Raw genomic sequence first — 26,600 nt, forward strand, 5'->3', positions numbered from 1 at the left:
AGGTCGCCGGACTAGTCCCACCGAATCGACAAACATTACGCAAAGCGCACGGTTTCCTCGTGATGCGCTCCGTTGTTTCGTGATTTTCAGCGGTTCTTTCGCGATGACGCAGCGGAATGATCGCGTTTCACTCGATGGTAGTTTCCATGGATCGTTTCGTCGGCGGCGTGGCATTCCTGCCGGATGAATCGAGGGACGCGGGCATGTTTTGTACGTTAGACGCAGGTCCGCGGACTCGCGTCGTGTGCTATTAAGACGTGAATCCAGTTCCCGTGTATCGAGGCAGCACGCGATCATCCGCGCTTCGTGACCCGGATTTTCGAGTCGTGAATCCTGTCGTAATGGAACGTTATCGTGATACAGGATTACCTACGAGGGAATCTGTCTCCCACGCGATCCACGCGCGGCTGCGTCACGGCGTTATGAAACGAGCGCCGGTGCTCGATGCTCGTTGACAGTAATCTCGATCTCGTATCAGCGTAACCGGGTAATTAGGGTGGATTCGAGCGTCGGGTGTTCGCTGATCCTTGAGATTTTAATGGGAGAAAGGATACTTTATTGTGTGTAAAACGGAGGTTTTGGGCAATACGACTGATCGGTGTGAAATTCGGATTTTCCTCTTTCGATGCGGCCATTCTTCACGGCGAAGACGACTTCATTTATAATCGACCCCTCGGAACGGCGGGCTCCAAGATGAGAAAGAGAGGATTAAAGAAATGCGATAGATTAATATAATCATAGAATTTTCTTCAATTGATATGATAATTTCCTTCTGCGTGGGACTGATCACTTATAAATGATCCTTCGGGTAATAGACTCGGGATCCATATAGGTTGAGCAACAGTTAACGCGAGCCTCGCCGCGTAATCCCTCGTAATCCTCTGCTACCGAGAATTAGCGTCATACGGTGACGTTAATGTATCCGATTTTTTGCTATCCCGGCTTTTTAAATTACCCCGAGAAAAAACACCCCGTATATCTTCGCGATCACGTCAGCGTCTGAGGGTGAACAAAGGATCGACGCGGAATCGTTCGCAGAAGCTGGCGTGCACGCACGTTCGCCACCCCTCTTTCGCTCGTTCCTGCAAATAAATCAAACAGACCGGAGGCACGAGCAAAATAACAGGAAGGACCGCAAGTCCGGGACCCTCCTACCTCCGTACCGACGCATACCTGGGCCGGAAACGGGGAACAGGTTTGCAGCCCGGAGGATCCGACGTCAGTCCGGACCCCATGTGAAAAAACTAACCCTAGAACGAACTTGGCACAGTAGCCAACGGAAAATAAAGGAATCTAGACATCTAGATGAATGAAGTCACGTTGCTGCTCAACGCATCCAGCTAAAATAACCGTGAACTGTAATACACAAAGAAACTATCTACCAAATACTTCGAAAGTACAGGTCCTCGATGTGAATCCAAAAAACAACAAGATTTCGCACAGTAAACTCATCCAAATCTCCAACAAACTACATCTATATCAAACCTTTCGTTTAGAGAACGTTTCACATCGATAAGTGTCTCAAGTACACGATGATCGAGTCGCGAGAGCGTTGAAGAATCGGCAAAGCTGCAGATGGAAGTTACGATCGAGATAAGAAGGTGTCGCGGGGACAAGTCGTTGGGGATTTCCTCGATTCAGGTACAAGCGAGCGAGAAAAACGAGTAAGATAAGCCGTGCGTCGGAGTGGCCGAAAGAGCCGGATCGCGGGCGGCCTGGAACTGGACCGGATAGGGCTGTGCGCCGGTCCCTTTCCTCGTTCCCTGCGCAGCGTCCTTGCGCTAGAGTCCTCGGGCCGCGACTCCCTTCCCGGCGAATCCGCGTACGCGTACGCGCACCGGGTAGGAAGAGAAGAGAGGCTCGAAAAAAGGAGGAACGAAGTGAACAACGACTGAAAACTAAAAGAAAAAGATCGATCCTCTCTCGGCCGTGGTGCGGCGAGGCGGCCCGCCGCGTGCGGGATCGACGTGCCGTGAGCGCGCTCGCTCGCTCGTCACCCAGGGTGGGAGACACCGAGGGTATAAAGCCGATCTGACGGTGTGCTGGCAGCCAGTCCAAAGGCCAGATGTGGCGGTGGCTCTAGTCGCACGCGTGCGAGAGAGGCGATCCACACGATCACACGCCGCGGTACTCCCGCGTACCGACGCATCCTCCTAACAGTAAACGAGACCGCAGCGCAAAGAACACGTACGACGAGAACAGCGCTTTATGGTTTTTCAATACGATCACCCGGCGAGTGAGTTCGTGCGCGAATTTTCCGGGGGTTTTCGAACCGGCGACCAGAGGGAGGCGGGAAACAGGCGGGACGCGACACCGGTCCTGCTCTACAAGCTTAGGGAAAGGACGACGCGTCGAGGCAGACCTCTGCCCTGGACCCTTCCCGGCGCTCCTTGGGATCTTCATTGAACACTGTCCTCCAGAATAGTCGCACGAAGCACAATTCGGGGGTGATCGTGTGGGTTTCTTGTGGAATACGTGAGGGGACCACTAGCCCGGAGAGGTTGAGGGAGTGGTGGTTCTAGGGGATCGAACAGTGACGCTCCTAGGTGCGAGAGTTTCTTTAGAGACCTAGGAGGCCGAGCTTCGGGGTGAGGCTCGAGGGGTGTGCGACGATTGATTTCGAGTGCTTTGGAATGATTGAAACACCCCGGAACATGTCGGGAATCCGGATCAACGTGGAAGAGGCCTCCAACGATGGGAACGAGGATTTCGATCGAGACGTAAGTTTATCGATGATGGTTCTTTGACTTTGCCGGGGCGATTCGAATTGTTGGCGGTTATTTTCGGATTAGTTGGATTGAAATTGACGCCGGTTCGACCGATGATATTTAGTTGAACCTAGTTTGACGGTATTCATTTTCGCACAGATGAGTGATCCATATGGACCAATGTGTATCATTATTTTATATCGATGTTCTGAATCTCTCAATTGAAAACGAACTTCCAATAGGCGAGGTCTTATAAAATTCTCGTCAGGATCTCTCGCGGAATGCGACGAACTTCGAGTGACGTTAAAACACGTCATCGGCGCTCAACGCGTTCAACCCAGCCAAACTTGGTTTCGTTGAGTCGTCGGTCGGAACGGCATCTCGTATTTCACCTCATCCCTCGATAGACACGCGGTCGAGCAGCCGGCAGAACTGGTTGCATCGCGTAACCGCGGCGCGCATCTTTCTCTGCCAGTGTCTCGCTTTCTATTCGTCGTTCCTTCCGCCATCGGGAAGCCTCGATTCCGTAGACAGATTGAACGGTGATTACAAAACGTTGGATGGAGTTGTTGGACTTTCACGATCCATCAGCGGATCCCACGTTTAGAGCGAAGCGTCGAGCAAAAAGAAGCGAACGCGCATGACCCGTGTATCGGGGTGTACAAACAAGGGCGTCAAGACAATTTTAACATTCCGATCGTGCAGGAAAGGGAACGCGGAAGGGTAAAAGTTTCTTCCGTCTGTTTTCCCAGCGATCGGACAATAATTCGAATCCCCGTTACATAAAATCTTCATAAAATTTGAGAAAGTTCGAGGCTAAAATTTCACAGATACACATTATCTAACACAGGAACTGAGACCGGGGTCTCTGGGCCTATCGTTTCGCCGATAATTACACGATGCGAGGCTGTTTCGTTTCGGGAGCCGCGGAAACGCGGTTCAACGCTCGAGCGATTCGCGGGATCGGGAACTGCCGCAATAATCGGCGCTGTTCTGGTTTAAAGGCGGCGAACAGCTTTAGGTTCACGGGCAAACGCGCCGACTGCGTGCACCGTAACACCGTTCACCGCCAATACTTAATAAGCCTGACACCCATCCACGGTTTATGTAATGCAAAAACGAGCAGTCGTAACCAGTTGGGAAACGAAGGACGACATTGTTCCCAGATATCCACTGAAAATATGGAATTCGAGCAGGGGAACGCAAATCGCGTTCGGAATAGAGACGCCAACAAAGAAATTCGAAATTAGCACCACATTTCCTACTTCGAACTCCGGAGCTAATGTATCCTTAATGATTCGCCGGAAGAAGGGAAGACGATATAAATCAACGTCCAACGTAAATCAATACCTCTAAATATCATATGTTAACAGAGCAACGCTATTCCCTTTTTACAACAAGGAAGCGATTAAGATTTATATTTATTAAGTGTATCTTGAGGTCGCCGAGCCTGACTCAACGTCTCAAAAAAAGGCATTAAGGCAATTCTAATTACCAAAATGGTAAAATTCGCGTTAAACAGCCATCGAGATCTTTATTCATCGACGCTTATCAAATATTTAAATCGAATCACGTCCAATTACGGCGCAGACAGTTGGAACCGTACCTCTACGAGCTACCAAGCAATGAAAGCAGTAACTGTAGTTCTACCTCATCAAGCGCAAACCGGGATTAAACGGAACCGACTCCGGCCTGACAGAAAATATCATCGAGACCTATGCTTCTGGCTGTCACGGCAAGTATAATGGTTCGATTTCGCCTGCAGCAGAGCCTAAACTCTTAAACACCGGTCTCTCGGCCAGGATTCCTGGCCGTGATGTGGAAGGAAAAGTACCGGACAGGCTGTGCCATGCAGCTACACGAGTGGGCGTAGTGCAATAAAAGCGGACTGTACGTCTGTCCAGCACGTGGAAACGGTGACCATAGTTCCAGGCAGAATCTCGAGGAGCCGGGCAACCGAGGCAGCCACCTGTAGGCCGTTTCTCACATTCCCGTTTCATAATTCCTCCTATCGTTTACGACCTTAGCCGTTGTCGAGGCGGTTCGGGGCCGCGTAGGAGCGGTGGCCCGGCACGCTGATAATTTTTAAACGGTCGGGCCCCTCCCCGGCCCGCCGGTCCGGCTTTAACCGAGAAATTTACGACCAGGAACGGAGCCGAGCGTAAACGATGACTTTATAATATTTAAAGCCTCTGCGAACGCGAGCATAGGAGGAGGACTTTGATCGGCAATCCAGATTCACGAATTCTGTACAGAGCGGGCTAAAATCGGTGTCTCGTAAATGGAATTCCTAGCTAGAAAATTCAACGATGGCTCGGACCGCTGTCCTCCTTTTGTTTCGGGAAAACTGAAAGCGATATCGTTCGGCTGATTTCAATTTCCCTTCGATTTCGTTATTTGGCGGACCGTGGAAGGCGCTCGAATCAAGGACGCTAACGCAATTTGACTTTCTAAGTCTTCGAACGGTCCGACGATTCCCTCTGTTAATTGCGCTCGGAGTTCCCGACGCGTTCGCTGTTGGAAATTGCTGTACTGAATTCTCAGTAGGACCATGATTTCTTGAATATCCTGTATGTCTAAAATTTTTCTGATAGAACACGAAGATGCATCAGAGAGTTCTCTAAGAAATTACCTGGTTTCGATCTGCAATCCAGCGTTTCTATACTTGTGAACGCCACTTATTTTGCATCGCCCTGTACACAATCATCGGCGCGAACAATTTCAGCGAGAGGAAATTATCCTGATTTATGTACTGTGTTCACCTTGTACAGTTTCGGCAGTGAAACCCGGGTTGCCGGACAGAAAGCGATTCGTTTCCGAAAGGTCAAAAACGAAGGGGAAAAAAATCGAGAAAGTGGGAGGGAGGAGGGAACAAGGAGGAGCAGCGGCTTTCAGAGACGTCTCGCGATCGTCGGGATAGATATCGATCGTCGATCGACATGCGTTCGCAACGTGCAACGCGGTATCTGCGGCGCAGCATTGAAACGCGTCGTCTCGGACCGCGCTCATTATCGATCATTCGCCGTGACAACGGCGCGCGCACGCCTCGCGGAACCGCGACCGACGTCTTTTGATCTTGGCGCGCGATCGTTCGCGCGAACCTACAATTTAGAAGCCGTGGAAATGCGTTTCGCCACCGGCCGTTGTGCACGTGCACGCAACGGAGGAACTTCAGGGTTGCGGGACGATCGAATCGAGCGGAACGCCGCGTCGATCGCAGGGCTAATCATGCACGACGCCGCTCTGAATCGCGGAATGAGAGCAACATGACGGAGGAGTGATCGGGGGTGTTTTTTTCCAACACGTCGAATACTCTGGGAACTAGTTTGATCGAGTACTAGATGTATTACTCATTGAAAATGATTGGCATGCGTCGAGAAGCTTTTAATTCGCGCGAAAGGTGACTCGTAGGGCTTCCACCTACAACAAGGAAGTTTAGGCATACTGCCTGCAACCTGGAATAAATGGGCTGTTAATAAAATGTATTTTCTTTCGAATTCTCTTGTAGATAGTGATAGAATGAAGGCATTAGTATGAAGATACTTAAAGATATTCGAAGTAAATATAAGCTCTCAGACTGAGGAAGAATAATTAATATTTAAAATGGAATTATTCGGAAGAGGTGCTTCTTCCGTAAATTCATTCGGAAATAGAAGTCTATAGAGAGACGTCGACTTCCTGGTTCTACCAGACATTTCGAAATACCGTTCGTTCGAGAATTTCAATCGGAAATTGGAGATGAAACACTGTTTCACGGAAGATAATAGCTTCTTGTTTATCTACAGAAATATCGGCTAGCCGACAGCCTTCGCATACCAAAGGCACTGTTCGAAGGATCAGCGGTCTGTTTCTCTGGCGCCGAATTTTAATTCCCGTCCATCCTTTATCGCCAGGATGCGATTAATGGCCTTCGGGATCCGCGAGGAAGTATACCGATCGCGGGGAACGAAGATGGCCAACGGGAGTACTAATTAATCAGTGTGCGAAAGCAATTTTCAGTCGTTGACCTTAAGAGGCCGGCGCGATTCGTGGATTTCACTTTCCGCTTTGATGGATCCCAGATACACGGCGGGGATCGTTTATCTGCCGGACAGGTGAATCGTCCGTCGACCGCGTGGCGAGGAGATTACGTGTGTTGCTTAGGAAAGCTCGCCGGCATTAACGAGTAGCCACCGAGAGTCCGAGGATTCCGTTCGATCAAGGTCTGGTTATCAGATTTTGTCCGAGGTCCAATCGGAGAAAACGATTTTGTAATCTAGAGTGCTTTCTTCTGTCTCATGTAAATCTACAATTCTTTGGAAAGAAACCACCGGCGACTTTAATTAAAGAAACCATGGACTACTGCGAAATGAAACGTTAAGATAAAGCAACGGAGCAATTAGCAAAGGAACGCAGAAACAAGTGTTCTTAATCAATTAAGATAAAGGTCATTGTAAATCCATTTCCAGGAATTTAATTCAGCGGTTGGATTTAGCACGGAATTATCTCGAATTACGTGTGATCGCGATTTTCTAATTTCTGAGCTGCAGCAGAGTGATTTATGAAAGCGAGAAAAGTAACAGTGGGACAAAGGTTCAAGGAGCGATGAAAAAACTGCATTCACGACCACGTAGAAGCCAGTGACATTATTGGAGCGGTTGATTCGACGACCGTGATCTCGCGATAAGGATCTACACCCGTGAATGAATCGCCGCGATCGGATAATGCTACGATTATAATATTAAGCCACTTAGCAACTTTGTGTCCGAGCCTTCAACGTCTCCATTACAGACACCATAAATCGGCACTTATCGCGCCGGATCTAGCGTTCCTCCATACAAAAGCCGATCGCTATCGTCGCGTCGTGATTTCCGTTGGGCGTGTCGCGGGCTTGTCCACCGGGCACGGCCGAAATCGATGACTGAAACGATGATGACACCGAGGAACACCGAAATTCCAGACGCCGTGGTAATTATGTAATTCGCTCTTACGCGTCTCCCAGGTGTATTAAGGAAACATTTCGTTAGGTTACGTGATAGAGGCGATGTGTGTCAAACTTTCATTCCGTCGTTCACTGGCGCGACAGATTTTTCTTTGGTAATCTTATTTTATCCGTTCCGTTAGAAATCTCTCGATCTTTATCTTCGTAGATCAACTTAATGTCACCGTAGTATGACGAAAATTGGAATAAAATTAGAAACAACGGATTCTAATTGACAACATTTTTCTGGTGAACTCCACGTTGCCTTTTCTTCAGAAACAAGCCTATTTCTCTCGAATTAAAATACTTCTCCGACTTTCGTAAATCTAAATCTAGGTCAAAAAAGAGAAACAGCTTCCAGTCGTCCCAGAAAGCTGGCAGAATGAAATATTGCATTATCTCGGCAAGTGTGATCTGCAGAAGGATTTCGTCGCATCGTGTCACGTCTGTCGCCGTTGGAAAACCATCGGCGCCATATTAGCGAAACGATTTGTCTCCGATCGACGAGAACGGAGGTTAAAGGAAGGCGAGACACGGATGTAATAGGAAAAGCAAACGCCACGACACGGCCGCTCGGTTTCTTTCGGTCCGGTGGCACGCGAGTCGGACGTAATCCCGCGGTGTCGCAATTTCAGAGCGCCGCCGCCGCGGCGGATTCTTTATTTATGTTGTAAATGCAAATCGGCCGGAGTGGAACGACGTTCCCGAACGACCTAGAGAAGGTTCCTGAGCGGCGGACAGGTTCCGCGCGGAACGCATTCGTGACATTTCACGCCGGTGACGGGAACGTGACGCGGCTTCCACTTTGATCGCGGAAGATGCATTAGACAGGTGCGCGTTTATCGGAGAACATCGCCGAGAATACACACTAAGTGGTCAAGTTATAAAATTGTTAATGGTCAATCGCCTGTAATTTCCACATTAACCTTAGCAGCGTACTTTATTCTCGAACGACGTTGTTCTGTACCGTTACTTCCCTTCGGAAAGAAAATTCGGGTAAGATCGCGTATAACAGCTAAGAAGTGAAGCAATATCGAAGCATAAATACGGTTAACGAACATGATAAATAAAATAGCAAATTATTGAACAGATTTCAGATTAATGGAATATATAATAGATTCGCCAGTGAAAAGAGCAACTGCTTCGCGTTCATTTCGACTGGCAGCTATTTCGCCAGCCGTCAGTTGAGTGTAATTAAAAAAATATAAATACGCGTCTCCCGCTAGCGAGCGTCAACCCGCAGCACCGCCGACCTATAGTTTATCGCGGTACACGATCATCCCGGCTCGCAGACGCGCGTAAATAATTTGCAAACAGAATTGCCGGGCGTTATGAAATCAATATATTCTCGGGTCGGTTATTTATAGCATCGATGGGTTCGTTGATTTATCGAACCTCTCGCGTCGGCTTTTCGCGGCTGGAAAATATCGCGTCGATCGGAGATCCGAGGATTGTCGGTCGCCTGGCCGGTGACTGATGCTCAGGGCTACGGGGCCACGATAAATGAGCGTTCCTCCCGCGGCATTATCGACGCCGACACGGGTAAACCTGACTTCTGCTCGACGGTGAACCGATCCCAGTGGCCCGGCGGCCGAGAGGTCCTCGAATTTTGCGCAAGGAAAGAAAGTGATCGAAAGTTGAACTCCGGCGACAAGTTTCGGGCGGCTTCCGTGTCAAGTGTCCTGTTAGACGAGCGAAAGTTCTATTTACTCCGTAGAAATCGGAAGACAAACTTCGTTTTATATTAATAAAAAGCCACCGAGAAGTAATGTTTGAAGAGCTTACTGTAAAGCCAGGGAACGCCGGATGGACGTAATAACACTAAACAAGAGAAGAGAAAGACGAGGAAGTGTTAATCCAACGAGCAATGGTCCTCCGAGGAAGATTTATTCGAAGTGAATTATCGATAAGTTGAGGACCCGCAGAATATAAATTAGCGGAGACGAGGATTCCACGAAAAGTTTAGAGACCGCGATAAATATAGCGCGATGGTATCTAGTAGAACGTGTACGATATAACAAGGAGGCAGAAACACGAGCGACACCCTCGAAAACCGGTAATTAAGAGGAATCTTTGCAGGCCCGTACTTAGCGCCAATTAGAAGATGAAAACCGAAAGTTCCAGGTTTAAAATGGCCACGAGCCACGAGCCGAGGGAAAAGGTAGCCGAGCTACCGGCGTTAAATCTCTCGTTACACTCGAGGAATCGCCGGCAGCGATGCCGGAGGGGATCCACCGATGGCTAATGAAGATAAACGAGTAGCGAATTTAGCGATGGATCGTAAGGGAAAAGCGAAGGAGTAGCGGAGCGTGCAAATCGCCGGGGCTAATTAAATTCGCGGGACCGGGTCCGATGACATAACCGGCGCGAGTCTCTTCGAGTAAACCAGCTACTCATTTAGCGAGCCCAGGGATTCGATTCTACCCGGAACCGGAGGTCGGACTCATTGCTCGCGGAGAGGCTGGCGATTTAGCAAGAAAAGAGATGATCTCAGAGCAAATGGAGGACAATCTTAGCTCCTAGCGTGAAATATCAACTATGCAACGTGTATAAATTATTGGACGAGCTGAACAATCTTCAACAGCGAAAATGGATATTCCTATTTCCTCGGGAACGCTTGAATTGCTTCAAGAAATAATTGATAGTATTAATCACGAGTCGATTCTATGAATGAAAAAATAATGGAATCGAAGTCAGTCTGTAATTACTAAAGAAAATGTATCTACTCTAATCGTTAAATAGAACTCGATACGATCTCGCGGAAGAATGATCGACAGCGGTCCCGGCGATCCTACTCGATCGCCCTAACTACCATTTAACCAGAACGCCGATCGCATAGTAATTACGCGAGCGAGCATTCATAATAATCAAGACTCTCGAGGCGCGTTACCGTAATCGGTGTCGACCGCCTTAACGATCCCGGATACAATTAGATCGATCATCCTCGGTCCGCCGATCGATCGACTTCCGCGACGACATAGCGCGATAATGAGCCTGTGTCCCCAGTGGCCTTCATTCGCGAGGGAAGACGCGCGAAAACTATAACGTTGTCGTCTCGTCTAAAATGTCCTTCCTCGCCTTCCTCTTTTTGCCGGCGAGGTCGGTCTGATTGCCAATTAGTAGATACCAGGTCGGTCCGCGGGGGAAAAATGCCCGGCGAAAGGTTGCGCGGTGAATCGAAATTGAGATGTACAGCGGCGTGCCGCGTTATTGCCGATCATCCGTCATGATCGGGACCGTTTCTGTTCTTGTTAAGCTTGTCTGGACGTTTAACCCGTTGCCCTATGATTTATTTCTCAACTGCGGTCGATGCAGTAACTTCGTCGTTACTGATTCATTGGAAAAAGAGAAAAATTCCATGTCCACGTTTGCTATGGTATAATAATTGATAGCAGAAGAATAATCTGAATTCATCTGAGTTCACAAGAATTGGGTGATATTTAAGTTTCTTAAGTATATACACGTTATTGCAAGGCGAAGGCTTAATCGATGATCGATACAGTGTTGGAGCCAAGACGAGTCTATCGAGGAATTTTCGTTGCTGATCGAATAACGGAATTACATCGTTTCTATCGCGAAGATCTCTCAGGAAGAATTATTCCTCCGCGTACAATTGCTTCGCAAACACTCCGCTCGGCTCACACGCGGTTGCCAGGAGGGAGAACGAAAGTCAACGCGGAGCGTATCTCCAGCGGACGGAAAGAATCTTCTTCTAACAGAGGAAGAAAGCGGTTTCCTGAATCGTTCGTCTCAGCGGTCGTGCACATGCTCGCGCGTCCGGCGATTTTCACCGGGGTCTCTTCTCTTTCCGTCGTAACCCGCGGTACGAACTCTGTTATCTCGCGACGCGGTTACATGACCGTCGGAGCTATTAAAACCGAAACGCGCGCCGACCCGTTACTCGCACCATGACGCGCGTTCCACTTCCGTGAATGAACACCGATACCGCGGACGCCTCATTTGCAAATCTATGTAACTGTTTTGTAACCGTGGCCAACGCTGGACCGCAACTTTCCTACGGTGAATCTCTGAATTTTAAGCACGCGGACGTAAGACGTCGGACGTCTTGCAGACACGAGGTACAATCTCCCTCTCAGGAAGACGATTTGTAGGCTTTTGTGAGCGCTACGGTTGATTTCAATTAGAAAAGGGGACATGGAATCTATTACTCTTTGAACAGCTGAGGATCGCGTGAAGGATTTTCCAATGGAAATTAGGATCGTGGATCGGTTACTGATCTCGGATGATATAGATATTTTTAGTTAGACGAACAGTGTATCGATGTTAATGTATTAATGAACTTCTACGGCTCGGCGAAGCATACTAAAAAGACGAACGTATCAGTGAACAGTGACCATCGACGTCCGAATACCAAATGACCCGCCATCATGGCGCCAGCCATCACTCAACGACCGATCCCCCCGAAGATCCAAGATGACAAGATAACAAGATCGTAAAAGTTGACAGTCGCGTACCCTTGACGTCGGGCACTCGTCGAGCAATCGATTTCACGCCACCCTTCGCCTCTAAACTCGTTTCATAATCATAAAGGATAACTTCATGTCCGTGCCGCACAAAAGAACAAAGTTTCTAAAGGGACCAGTCTCGCATGATGCATCGATTACTTACGAACGACGCTGCGGATCGAAAGCGAAGAGGATTCGTCGGGCAAGAGGAGATCGCAATCGAGCGACTTCTACTTTTGTGATTTTTTTCGTTCCTTCCCCTCAGCGTTCAGCTGTTCTCTCGGCCGGTGATTGGCGAACACAAGCGCGCCGTTCGCAATCGGCCGATGTAATGAGCCCGGCGGGTTGCAAAATATGTAGACGATCGCGGCAAAACGGGTCTTAGATTTATGTTTTCAGTGAGGCAACGCTCGCGCCGCGGCGAAGCGTCTCGTCGCGAAAACGGTCGAACGGGAGCGTGACGAAACCGACGTGTTATTAACATTGTTACCTCCCTCTTTGTCCGACGGTAAGATTTTTACGAATTATCGGGTTGCGCGATTTGCAAAATCGCTGCGGTACACGTGAACGTCGCTCGCTTATTTCCATGCGCTGTTTCGTGGGGGAGGGTAAGATCGAGTGTCCGGATCAAGCACGATTTTAATTGCGTTCACCTTAACGAGATACCGGTGTAATGGCTCGTTGATCGTTACTCGACACCGACGTAACGAACACGTCGCACTGTATCGACGCGTCGGGAAACGTAATGCGCGCTGTTATTAGAGGCATCCTTGAAACCGTGTCTCGACTATCGGAGAAACTGAAATGCTGAGAACTACTATGCAAAGTGACACATACCTGTACATTTTGAAACTTCTCGATTAAGGGGAAAGAAAAAAACGAGTCGATTTTCACGTGAAATTTATCGACAAGTTTCAATTTGTGGCATACAAATGTATGAAAACCTGTTATTTATGGGATCAACTGAACGTCTAGTTGAAAATTCAAGCTTTCCAGCGTGTAAAATATTATTCGTCGACGTAGAATAACAGAAGTTAAAAGACTCGAGTAACGCAATCTGGTTAACGAAATCGCCAGAGATAATCTAAACGGTCGGGGATTTCAACGCGTGGTAGGAACGACATCGCCGGACGCAGGGTATTAAAGAGGTCGATGTACACGGAAAGGGTGAACGCGCTGCAACGCTTCAGAAAATCCGGTTTGCCGGATCGTAGGTGGTGTCCAGGAAAAAATAAGCTCGGAGAGCCCTGACGTCAGGCTCGATACAACTTGCAGAGTTCCTCGACTCGAGCCGAGGATTCCCGACAACAAAATCTAAGCGACGGTCTTCTTATAGAATATTCAGAGGATCCTGCATCTTAAATTAACGAACAGGAAAAGAACTACACGGTCCTTCATCCAATTAGACTCGGACGATCAAGCGAAAAATGCGAGCGTGGAAGGATTCGTGCACAAAAATTCTTTCCCTCGTGTCTATTAACATAATTTCGCAACTAACGATTTTATGCGAAAGGAGAACCGCAAGTCAAAGACGAGGAAACCGATTCACGAATTACATTCCTATTCCCGAGCATCATTGCCGAGGGAAATCGGTTTGCCGCGGGATGCACAAGGTGAAACCACGGAATCTGTTATCGTTGCCTTGTAACATATATCTTTTTATGATCGTACGTGTCCAGGTGTCCGCGGGGACGACGCTCATTAGCAGAGAACTAATCCTCGCTACCTCAAGTATCGGCGAACATAGCCGCAGGTGGCGCGGCTGACGTGGCGTTCCAGGACGATCCCATCGCGAAGGACCGATGCAACCGGTCGACGAATTAATCCGCGGCGAGCCGAATTCCAGCCGAGTCACTGGCTTCCCCGCAGACGAAATTTTTGCATAAACGACTGGGACGGAGCAAACAGAACAGCTGGACACTTGAAACCACTTGAATTTGGTGAACCAGTCATTAAGAAACGGGAGACGGCAACGCGAGACGACGAGAGGAGACAAACATCGATTAAAGAGTTCGAGATTTCCTGTTCTAAGAGGATCTTCGTTCACTTTAAACTACTCCGTGATGTTTTTTTTAGTAACTCTCAGTCTTCTTGTCTTCGAAGTTCATGATACTATAGAAAAGCTAACAGGCAATGGAAATAATCGTTTCGTATTAGACACTTTGCTTCTTGAACAGTCTTCAAATTTTCAAATTTCATTTGAAAATTGATTCGAATATCTAGACATTGAAACAAACGGTCTAGATTGAGTATCTTTCTTCGTCGAGTATTTAAGCGTTTCACGAGTGACGCCGATCGTTCGTCAATGGAAGGAGGAAGATGACCGAAGCTGGAATTGCTCGAATATCGACGACGAGGCGAGAGGAATAAACGTCAACCGTAAAAATCCGAGTTTCAGAGTGTCGCGTTACACGGGGCCAGCACAGGTGCGGCGCTTCGAGGCTGACCAGTGTATTGAATTCCAGAAAAATTCTGAGCGACGCCTCTCTTTGAGCGTCGCCCAGACCATTCTCTCCTCCTCGGTCTCGCTCGGACACGCGTCTCCGTCTCCCTCTGGCCGCGACGTGTCGGCAAAAATTTCGAGATATACACCAGAGGCCCCGCAACGAATACCTGTCACCAGCGACACCGAGTGCTGTCAGGTGTCGGGATTCAGTTATGAAACCTCCAGGTTCCGACCGATTCTCGGCGCCGTTCTCCTCCATTGTTTAGGATGCGTTGCGACAGATGCCGGCCGAAGGCTTTCAATCATGTTATCCTTTCGATGCGATTTACTCATATACCGAATACCTGTGACGGATCATGTCGCCTGTAACACTGCCCTTCTATAGTTTTGACTGCGGCACTCCTTGGCGTGCATTGAAATCGACTGCCTCCGCTCATTTCAGATTCACGGAGAGACTAATCGGTGGATCGCAGACTTCCATAGAAAATGAAATTTACTAGACAAATGAAACCAACGGCAAGTTTCCCAATAGCACGTAATGTTGAAACTTTGCATTCGAATGCTCGCAAATATTAGTTAAAGCTACAACGCGAAGAAGGACGCGAAGAGCGCCGCGTTTAATATTCAAATGATGCGACCATTTCCAGCAGCCATTCTTCCTCCGCAACCCACACGGTTACACGTTTCCAAACGAAGCACCGGTCGTCCAGAGCCAATTAAAGGGTTGACGATTCTACGAGCGAAGGTCTCGCGTGCGAATGCGTCATCGACGCCCGATCGTGTTTCGAATTGTTCCCGAGATTGCGGAGCCGGTCGAGGGCCGTGTACCAGCGACCCCTGCCCGTGGCAGTCCCGGAAGATCGCGATCGTGAAAAATAGCGGGCGCAAGGCTGCTTCCACGTTACTTTCCGCCGGCCCAGCCACGCCCGACAGGACGCATAAATCGTGTCCGGGCGTTCCATTAGAGCCGGCCGATACCTTCGATCTGGAGCATAGCGCGCGCGGTTGAAAAAGCCCGGCGCGCAACGAAAAAGAAGGCAGCGGAGAGCAGAGAGGCCTCGGACCTTGGGCGGCGGCCGATCGGCCGAGCGCGGCCACGAAGGTAGGCCACCGCGGCGCGAAACTCGGCTGATTTACGTGCGAAAATGGCCAATTAACCGGCGTAATCGGGCCCGTGTGAGTAGGTGCGCGCGGGCGCGCGTGCGATCGCCGGGCCGGCCGAACCGGGGACCTCCAGTGTCGAAGTAAATCGCGGAAATGCTCCGTGGTTCAGCCGCCTGGCCCTGAAAACGTTTCGCGGCCGTGCACCTCTCGGGGACCGTGCTTCACGAAGCGAGGAAACGACGAACGAGGAGGCGGCGGCTGCGGCCGCGGCGCGCAAAAAATCACGCGGGAACGGTGTCCACCGGGCCCGACGGAATTCGAGAGTACCCCGGAGTGTTGTGCAACGATCAAACCGGAATGCGCCGGCTGCCTCGAGACGAAATCGCGTTCGATCGGAGAATGAGATTCCCGGGGAACACGCTTCGCTCCTCGCGGCATCGCTCGACGGGGTACACGCCGGTTCGTAGAGCTCGAGGAGATCCCGATGATCTATCGTTCTCCGGTTTCCAAAGGAGCTGGATGCTTCCACTACTAGGAAGAGAACTCGTCGAACAAGCGCGAGTAGCTCTCGCCGGGCGCATCATCGCGGTTGGTATTTCGTCGCCGTGACAAACAATGCCGACTACCCGCAGATGGAACCGCGCTAGAACAATGCGAGCGTTGCGACACCGTTTCGAAAACGCCGGTATGCAAAGTTCGTCCGCGGCGCGAGTGGAAACGAGGGACCCGACTGAATACAATGCTCCCGTTGCTCGCCGGTTTCGTTATCGCTTGGCAGGAGCGCGCGGCTGGTAGCTAATTAATATCGACGATGAAATCCGCCGCGGGAAAGACGTGGAACTCTCGCGGGCCCGTCTGTGTGAGTGCCCGCCGAACGGGGAGTAGGGGGATGACGGTGTTTGGTTTCGCTTAAAATACACCGTTTTAAGTGGCCACTTAATCTGCTTATTGGTCAATCCGACCGCGGGCCTCTCTCGAGGCTCGTCGAAACAGATGGAACGCTGGAGATACCTGCCGGGTCTCGCCGGCGCATGTAGAGTAATGTTCCCCCGGCGACAGATAAACGACACGCGGTCCCCCGGCGGAGGACATGCGGGCGTGCGCGGTGGAGGTGTAATCGGCGCGACATTATCGCTTATGCAATCAAAAGCTTCACGTCGATTTACGTTGGGTTTCAGATCGAGGCGACGGCGACCACGACAGCGGTAGCGGGCAGCCCGCTTTCCTGGCACATACCAAGGCCGTCCTTGGTCGGCCGCAGCGAGAGGGACAGCGAGAATGGTAGCTGGGCTCATCATCTGCACCCGAACTCGCCTTCACGGGGATCCACGTCGTCGCAGGGATCCACCGCGAGCACACATGTAAGAACTCCGTTGACGACCGACGGAGAGACTGTTGACAGACTGTCGACAGGTCGACAGACGTGACCTGACGCGCTAGATCTATGGATCGCTTGTTCCATCCATTCTGTATCTGCTGCGAGCTATCAACGCTGAAGCGGCTGACTAACCATGCCTTCTTACTCGACGAAACTGAAGACTGGACTGTTACAGGTTACTCTGAAAACTTAGGGGACTTTCTGGATCTCGAGTATTTTTATTGAGCTAGGATCTTCGATCCTAGGGAAGTAGAGTGTGTCACGTGTGGTTTGAATAGGTTTGTATCTTTTGTACTGCAGCTGATATCGGCGAGGATCGCAGGAGTCCTGAGGTTGAGCATGTCCTCGGAAAGGACTCGATGTCAAAATCTTTTGAATACTCTTTTATTCGACATTACTTTATAATGTTAAGGCAATAACGATGACGATGAATCCCGCTTCAGGCTTGAGAGAGTTAAAAATCCAGGACTAGACGAGACGTGCCAGATTCCTCGAAAGAAACTTCTCGCTCAGAAGCGAACAGACGAGACACCGACTCCGACAGTCAACTTTCACGCGACCATGATGAATTCGATTACAATTCGGCAATAATCGTGCCCGGGTGACGTTCCACGCGATTTCGAGTCGACTGATTGATGAGACTCCGGATCGCTCGGTCTGTTGCAGAGTGCCGCGTCGGGCACGTTGCTATTGACAGCCGCGAACCTTGCCAATCTCGCGGCTATTCATCCGCCCACAGTGACGGCGCCGAAACAGATGGACACCGCCTCGGTAGCGAGCAGCACCCACTTCACCGTTGTGAACGGCCTAGGCAGACCCACCACCGTCTACAGGAAGTCCTGCTGCGCGAGGAACCAGCTCACCGTGCTCGTTTGCACGATGAGCTTCCTATTCATGGTTGGCCTGCTTCTCGGGATCCTTTACATGGAGAGTGAGTATCTCGCGTCGTTGTTCCCCGATCGAGATCCCTCCCCGTGGATTCGATCTTATCCGGAGTCCCGTCCAATTAGGTTACACCGAGCAAACCAACATTAACGATGTTAAATGTCTCTGATAGACGCTGAATGATTTTGCACTTTCGAGCAGGAAGACTCGAGGCTCGGACTGTAGTATCTTGTTTGTAACTCTTCCTGACTGATTTTCACCGTATTTTTTACACTTTCACTAGAATAGAGGCTACGTCAACAATAGAATAGTCAATGGACAATAAATAATTCCTACTCCCATTGATTCCCTATGAAAGTTCAGTATGTTATGATTTATTGTTCATCGGTCTCTGTGCAATTTCCTTCTGGTTCCAGTGAGAATTCGCGACAAATATCACTAGACCTAAGCAGACAGGCAACCACGGACGACCAGGTGTCCAACGAACAAGGCGGAAGGATGCGGACAACGGAAGAAAAGGAGCCGTGATCGTTGAAAAGAAGAAACGAACTGAAATTATCGAACGTCCCTGATCACGAGCGATCGAGTTGCTTGTATTCACGCTGCGCATGTATATTCCGACCGAGTTTAGGGTAGAGGAGCTCTCGATTAGACGTTCTCGATTAGAGATAATGTTTCAAAGGCTGTATTGCACCGTGTTCGACGTGCGGTACGTGAAAACTCAGTAATTACATTCACGTAATGAGCATAGCTTTTAGTAATTGCGGCCAACTCGAACGAGATCCTATCACGTTTGGGGGCGCTTAAATATTCCACGTGGAGGGGGTTGACCTCCCCTAATCTCGACGAGTATTGTAGAACCCTTATCTCCCATATTTCTTCTATTTCTCTTTTCGAATAAGAAAGACGACGATTCGACGAGTGTTAATAGCTTTTTCGGTCTAAATCGTACTGGTTCCCCTTCTCGTAAGAGATCCTGCGATCCAGAGATCGTGGATGACAACGAACAGTGATCACTGCGAGTTCGATGGCTGCTCGGATCGCGGAGGACCAGGACGATTAGATTGTAACGCGTTGAATGGTTACGGTATCGTCGTCGTCGGCGAAATTTCGTTAAATCGTTCCACACGCATACGCGAGCACTATACTTCTTCGACTAACGCTGACGGACAGTGCGCGAGGCAATCGACGATACGGGAATGTAAGATTTAAGCGGATGTTAATTTAGGGGTCGTTATTTAATTGTAACTAACAGAAACGATGAATAAAACCTGGATCCCGACGGGGTGTCGTTCCGGGCATTGTACGGAAAAGCAACGAGAAGCGATCGCGTCGATCGTTTTTCGCAACTGTGATATTACTTGCGTATTAATTAATCGTCGATTCAACAAGAAACTGTAGAACCATAAGGAACACGAACGTTGTTTTTATTTCACCTTAACCCTTAACCCCACGCCCAAGTGTGCTGATTAAATCGGAGATCTATTTAAAGAACGTAAGTAACTTGTCGACTAATCGCGCTACGCTGATAAAACGTATACTACCGATCGATGTTATAGTAATCAGTAAATAAAATGAATTCACTAGGTACTAGAAATAATTAATTATGTTACATAGAAAATTAATTTTTTTCCCTACAATTTGACCTTGAATCTTTAGTGAAATGAAAGTCTACTCAATCAAGAAAATTATTTTATTATACTACGTATAACATTAATAATCACTATAGTAACTCCTCTATACAATTTCAAAGTCAAAAGAATTGATGACGTTAATATACAAGCGGTTGGAAGTACTCACCTCTAGGTCCTGAAGAGTCTGAGTCCATCTGTAGTTTGGCATGTCTGCGCCGTTTCCAAAGTTAGGCTTGAGTTTACCCTTTTCCTTTTCATCTTCTTCTTCTTCCTCCTCTTCAGGGTTTTCCTCCTTCTTTTCACTGTCAGCATTGTCTCCGCTAGGCCCAGGAACTGCAGGTACTTCTTTCTCTGATTTCTGAGACAAAGAGTATAAAAAAAGAGAGAAAAAAATATAACTGTAAATCACATTTCCGCGCACAGTGGTTAATAGTAATTATATACAAACCTTATTATCTATTTCTTCTTGTAACTTGACAGCTTGTTCATCAGTCAATTCAACGATCTTAGACTCTGCATTAATTTTCTCTTGTTCAGCCTCCTCCTCTTTCTTTTTCTTTTCCAGTCTTTCTTTGCGTCTTCTCTCTGTCTCAGCGCGTTCTGCCTTTTCTTTGGCAGCCGCTGACACTGCTGTGGCCTCGTGTTTCTTGAATGTGCTAAGGACAAGCTGAAATACAATGAGAAGAAACCAACTACAGTTATACCATTCGTGTAGCTCATTGTGAATTCATAAAATTCCCTGATTTCTTGTGGCAAGCGAATATGGTGCAACATCAGTAACTCAAGCACAGAATTACCTTCTCTGCAGCTCCCTCGCCGCCACCGACGTAAAAGTCTGTTTTCCTCCCGAGGAAACCGAAGATCGTGTCCAACAACTGGAAAACAAAAGCGAATACGTGAACGAACGGGGATTTCTGTTGAAATAACAGTGATGATACAGAGCAAGACATAACCTAAAACCGGCAAAGAAACTGCTACTCACCTCGTGAATGCCGCCTTCGTGTTGCTGGGCCATAGCGATCAGCATGCCGTCAAATTTCTCTGTGTTGTTCGACATTGTTCGTTAAGCTTCACCGAAAATAAACCTCGAAACACCGATCAACACACGACAAACGTTCCGCACTGACGTTGAAAACCAGCGCACTTTGTTGCCACACCACGTTTCTACTACGAAACGTCTCGAATTATCGACCAAACAGTATGTCGATTAGTACACGCAGTGCCCTCTGCCATTTGAAAAGCTCACCGTTCACCAAACTGCTATCTGCAGCATTAAAAAAAAATATTTTTTTTTTAAATCTTTTTAATTCATATATTTTCAAAATATTCTAGATTTTGTCTGTTAATATGAAACTGGATTTAATTTGGGATATTTTAAAGATAGAATAGAAGATATATCTTAGACACGTTCATTCATTAAGCTGAGGGTAATAAAAAGGAAAAGCAATTACTGAAATTTTCAAGTATTTCCAGTTCTCCTCTCCGACGAAAGTCTCTCGTTCTCGCGTAAGGCGAGATTTTTAATTTCTCGAGAACGATAATCTCTTATTTCAGCGTCGAAAACGCGGACGGGGTTTCGCGTTAACGAGCACGGAATTATTAACTGGCCCGACCGAAAATTTATGCAAGGCTGTGAAAAAAGTAGGTTAAAGAAGTGAAAACAGCGTCCTTCGGGCGCGCGAACGCGACGCCGTTACAATTATCGTAAACAAATAATTTTTTCCACGCCGAAATGATTCATTAGTGAAAGCAGTCAGTCGCCGCGGTCCTGTCGGATGCACTTTGCCATGCACGTGGATTTTCTTGCCCGTAGCCCCTTCGATCGTGTCGCAATTCGAATAATGAACTTCGGATTCGGTAAATGGAGCCGATAATTCATCGGAATTCCGCCGGGATATAAAAGGAAATTGCAGATTACTGCGATCACGAGGGACTTCAATTAGCGGGGAATTAGGTTGTCTATTGTCTTTCTTTCTCTGGTAGCACAGTTCACGCATAGGTTACAGTTTCAACGCGATTATATGTATGTACAGCTTCATTTCGAGTAAAAGATGGCGTACAATAGGTGTAGAAGGTTTCCAAAATTGATCCTGCAAACGCCTCCAGGCATTGGTCCCGGAACCTATGATCTATCGGATCCAACTTGTCCTCCTAGACTTCTTGGTACAGTTACAACTAACCTCTGCAGTCTTTAAATATTCTTCAATAATTTATTACACTTTCAGCTGAAAAATATCCTTTTTTATGCGGAGCAAAAAGACAAACTATGTCTATATCGAAAGATGCGCAGCAATTACCTGGTCCTGGTGCTTACAACATAAAGAATCCGCAAAGACACATACCAGAAAGTAGTTTTTAAAGGCTAGTGATTCGAGTTTAATTAATGTCGAATGAAAATATTAATGATCCTAGGGTGGCGTTAGCATTGACTTTACTGATGCAAGGTTCAAGTATACAGTTCACGAAGGACCTGGTCCGATATACGATGTCTCAGAGGATTTGCTTAAGCCTCGGAGAACAGAGTCTCAGTCTTGTAACTGTCGAGGTCCTGTAGGAAAAGTAATCACTTCGAAATGTAGATTCTTCCTTCGAGAACGGGTCGTTTTAATTGTTTCTTTTATTAACTCAAGCTTTGGCTGACTCGTCCTCCTCATTCTCCTTTGCCACGACCTACGTCAGTGCCAGGAAAACTTGATACAGGTTACGATATCGATCAACACGGCGTTCTCAGGAAGAATCCTCCGATCAAACATGTGCCATCTTGCTTCTACGATGTTCCTCGCGAGGTATTCTCTAGATAATTTGGGTGAAATAATATATTATGGATGGGTTTTCGTAAATATTGTTTGAAATTGTTACCTACACAATTTTTAGGAAACGTGTTACACCACTTTAAAGTATAAGGGAAATTTCTGGAGCAGAATGACAGGCAGAACTGATGCACGATCATCTTCGAATCCAGGTCCGGGATATTATGAGCACGAGACGACGAAAACTGCGGCTCAGATACGTGACGAAAGAATAAGGGAGGCGAAGAGGGGCACTGCTAAGCAGCTGCGCTTCCTGGACATCCTGTCTAGAAGAAAATTGCTCGAAGTAACTTTCAATCGTGACTAGAATCTTGGAATAACTTTCTAGAGGTTATTAGTAACTGAAGATGTTCAGACTGATTTTATATCCTTAGAATTTTCCAGCTCCGAATAGCTACAATGTGAAGGGTAATTTCGACAGGTTCCTCAAGATCGCTTGCAAGTGTGATCCTTATTTATGCAAACTACCACCTTTTGGACAATCTGCCAAAGTAGGGTGAATTTTAAAATATGTGGTTATTATAAAAAGGTGTGTCTTATGTCACTAGTGTCTTTGTTTAGAGATTTGATTATAAGAGAAAAGATCTACCAGGACCTGGAGCGTATGATCCAGAGGATCGAATGAAATGCGTGACTTCTATTTGTAACACACCATTCGGTTCTTTTAGTCGACGCTTTCATAAGATTACTGTAGAACCTGGACCAGGTAATGTATCTGGACTTAATTAATTAAGAAGGAGATTAGTATTTGCTTCGCAAACAAATTGGATAATGAGATATTCGTTCCAATGTTCACGAAAATTGATGGTACTTTATCATGCCAGCACGGTTCCCTTTCAGCTCCTAACGATTACCACACGGACGTCGGCAACTTGGCTTACGAGTCGCAGAAGCGATTTAAACAAACCTCTAAGCCATCGTATTCACATAAATCCTTCAATACTATTTCAACACTGTACAAAGACGAGGAAGATTCTGAAATTACTAACATTCCAAAAAGAATCAAACAGAATAGAAGTAAAGTCTATCACGCTGCCTTCAAATCAAAAGCAGCCAGATTTCCTGCTCACAGAAAGGTAAACTCAATTCACCTACATTCTCAAGCAACTTCCTTTCCCATTCACTTCCACGAATAATTATTTAAAAAAGAAATCATCAGTTGATAACCATACAGCGACAGGTAAAACAGACCGAATCGATACGAACCGTACACCACAGAGGACTCGGACAGCCGTAGATGTCACCACCATTACGAACTCCCACTTCGACTTGCACTTTCAAAAATAAATTACAAATCCACCCCCAAACGACGTTACAACATCAGTGAAAAAATCCAGCCTGAAATTCCGAATCTACCAGAATCCAATTAGTTAAAAGGAAATCTTTACGTAGCCCTATCAGCGAAGTCAGCTTTAAATCATCCCCCTCCCGTAGCCCCCATCAAAAAAGGGACATCCTCGGAAAGCTGACTCAGTCGGCCGCCTCCCGCAAAAGGTCAGATTGAAAATGTTAACCGGGAGCCGAGCAATCCCCTTAATGAGATCGCGAGAAAACGGGGTGGGGGGTAAATTCGAGCCAGTAGTCACAATAAGTCTGCGGTCGGACCAGTAGCCGAAGGATTCTTTCGGTCAGGGAGCTCGCAGGACTCGGAGGAGCCAGGTAATCCTGGCCGCGCGAGGTAATCAGGAGGAGGTCGGGGACGAAATTAATGGCGGCGGATCGAAGCGATGCGTCTGTACCCGGGGCGGTTCCAGGCCGGGATCCAATTTGCCCGTTAATCGAGAGAAGGGATTCGTCGGTGCACCCGCAGATAGGCTAGAATGGGAACAACCGCGTTTCCGGTTCTGTCGCGATACTCCGGTAACCGTCTGCTTTGAGCCCGCCGCTGCTGCGACGCTTACCAAAACCGGCTGAAAGGCGGAATCCTTCTGTGCGGAGGTGGCATTTAGTCCGGCCACCCCCGAAAGTTTGCCGTTTGACGAGTGCATCACGGGAATTCCTGTTTTTCGGTCTCGTGTTCCCGGAATTTCGCGCGGGTTTCCGGTTCCTGCGCGCTTGGTACGGTGATCACGGTGAAAAGAGGAGCGGAATTGCGAGCCAGGGAATCTGGTAATGACAAGTGCGGGGCTCGTAGGGAGAAATGGGTATTGAAATGCGGCGCTCCAGTTGCTGACGTGAGTTTTCTAATTAGTATCTCGGTCCTTCTTCGAATCATCTATGCTTTCGATTAACTCCACCTCCGCTGAAGCTCGAATCTTCCATCCTCCGTCAGAGAAATATCCGTCCGTTGAATACGAGAGCTCTAAATCCCAGGCAATTATCATACACAGTATCCTCGTCGTTCGAACAGTCGGGACCGTACCGAATAATGTAATTCAGGACATAAAGACTAAACTCGAATGGAAACCATCAATTTACAGCCCTCCACCTCCGACGTACCATTCCAGTCACCCATAAAGGTAACAATGTCCCGACCGGCATCACCGTTTCGTCCATCTTACGTCAGCCTCGCCGCCTGCCGTCGTGCCGCTCGACCCACTCCTCTCGCTCGGAGCGCAGTTACGTTTCATACTTTAATCGATTCTAATTTTAACCAACTGGCTTTCGCGCGGCGGGTTTTACGGCTGCGTCAACTGGATTTTATACGTGTCCTACGCGTCGGCCGGGGTTTATCGCGGCGCGACGATAAAAGGCAGGAAGTAGGTGTCGTCGCGAATTCTTCTATTCGGCCGGGAGAGGATAAGGTACGGAGGATGTCCAAGGACGACGACGCCTCGTCGCCGGGGCCGGGGCCAGGCCTTCGTATTTACATAACGCGGGGAAAGCGTCGTAACTCGACAGCGCCGGAAATGACGTGCCGCCATGCTCTGCAGGTCATTTCCACGGCAGAAGCGCGTGGCCGATGTAGCCAGGAGAAATCACTTCCGGCTCGCTGAGCCGGAAATTCGAGCCAATCCCTGGCCCCGTGTCTATCCCCACCTATCCCCCATTTCAAACGCCAAACCCCCCCCTGCGACCCCCTCCGACGCGAGGAGTCGGAGTACATCGACGTTTGTATTTCGTTTCTGGATTGACGTTGTCTCGAGAGATCGGATTATCGTAGAAGCGGACGCTTAATTGACAAACCCGGTAAAGCGACGGAGGACGGATTTATACGACGCGATTCGAGCGCAATCGATTATACAGGGAGCAGCGCGGATGACTCGGAAATATCGCCGGAGGAACGCTTTCTTACGCAAATAGCTTTAAAATCACTTAAATCGGAGACGGCTAATGGATCGCGTCCCTGCACTTTACAATTCTATACACTCGACGGATGTATATACAATTAAGGAATACGTAATTGGACGCTTTCGAGTCGAATAGAGGGATAACGTTGTTAAGCTTCGTTCCCGTGCAGGAACAGTTTTATGGAAGATTAAAAGGAATCTCGGATATAAATGTAATAGTGTAATTCCACTCCCGCCCCCCCCCCCCTCGCCGTCCGACTCATTCTAATATACTCGGTAATGGGGTACGAATTCTGAGCACCCTTATTATTCGATATTTATAGGTGGACGTCCCTGATCCAGGCGCTTACGACGTCTTAACGGCTTTCAAGGCAAATCGTGATAAATGTGATTACCTCAGCCGACGATTACCTGCGCCCTTCGGCTCACGTGCCAGTCGATTTCCAAAGACGCTGCGGGAGCACGATGTTCAGAGACCAGGTACCTCTATGGATCGTCTGAAATATAATCTTCGAATGATTCGAATCAATCACGTTGCAGAGGAGTACAGTATTATATCTTATTTATTTACTGAACAATCTATAGTAAACGTTTCTTGACCTACAGACCTAGATACTTCAAATTTTAAGAATCGAGAAGCAAAACTGAAATTATTCCATAGGTACATATTTATCACAATTGCAATCGTCACAACCTTTCCTCCTTCGAGCCACATAAACCAGTGCTGCATCTTTTACCAACCACTTAAAATATTCGTCAAAAATTCAATGTTCACACCGCGGTTAATTAAATTTCACAGACCCAACCACTTACGACGTAGCGGGCGACATATCATCGAACGTCGCGGGCGGCGTGATATCGTTCCCCCTGAGAGATCCGAGGAAGCCGAAAGCGCCGGGACCAGCCCGCTACTGTGTAAGACCTAGTTAAATATCCGGCCGCGGCGGTCGAATTAACGTACCGTGAAAACGGAAATGGA

The 26,600-nt window shown here is 48.1% G+C and overlaps 3 protein-coding genes across 3 annotated transcripts in view; 2 read left to right on the plus strand and 1 right to left on the minus strand.

The window, feature by feature from the left end:
• nudC (nuclear distribution C, dynein complex regulator) overlaps nt 1-20,765 on the minus strand; it is a 93,186-nt gene extending 72,421 nt beyond the window's left edge. The window contains exons 1-4 of the mRNA XM_031987941.2: nt 20,564-20,765; nt 20,379-20,456; nt 20,030-20,248; nt 19,748-19,939 (exon numbers count right to left, since the gene is read on the minus strand). Of these exons, the coding sequence (XP_031843801.1) occupies nt 19,748-19,939; nt 20,030-20,248; nt 20,379-20,456; nt 20,564-20,638 (564 nt within the window). The 5' untranslated portion in view covers nt 20,639-20,765. The remainder of the gene's footprint in view (nt 1-19,747; nt 19,940-20,029; nt 20,249-20,378; nt 20,457-20,563) is intronic.
• LOC116431889 (uncharacterized) lies at nt 2,055-19,356 on the plus strand. Its single transcript, XM_031987942.2, has 4 exons — nt 2,055-2,720; nt 16,863-17,045; nt 17,729-17,993; nt 18,364-19,356. The coding sequence occupies exons 1-4, from the start codon at nt 2,634-2,636 to the stop codon at nt 18,387-18,389; spliced, it is 561 nt and encodes a 186-aa protein (XP_031843802.1). The 5' UTR covers nt 2,055-2,633; the 3' UTR covers nt 18,390-19,356.
• A 1,199-nt stretch (nt 20,766-21,964) lies between the features above and the next one.
• On the plus strand, nt 21,965-26,551 carry LOC116431905 (sperm-tail PG-rich repeat-containing protein 2). Its single transcript, XM_031987984.2, has 8 exons — nt 21,965-22,114; nt 22,212-22,367; nt 22,456-22,677; nt 22,766-22,882; nt 22,953-23,097; nt 23,232-23,467; nt 25,945-26,101; nt 26,421-26,551. The coding sequence occupies exons 1-8, from the start codon at nt 21,965-21,967 to the stop codon at nt 26,549-26,551; spliced, it is 1,314 nt and encodes a 437-aa protein (XP_031843844.2).
• Nucleotides 26,552-26,600: the final 49 nt, after the last annotated feature.

Source organism: Nomia melanderi, chromosome 12, assembly GCF_051020985.1.
Source record: "Nomia melanderi isolate GNS246 chromosome 12, iyNomMela1, whole genome shotgun sequence".
NCBI classification, from domain to species: domain Eukaryota; kingdom Metazoa; phylum Arthropoda; class Insecta; order Hymenoptera; family Halictidae; genus Nomia; species Nomia melanderi.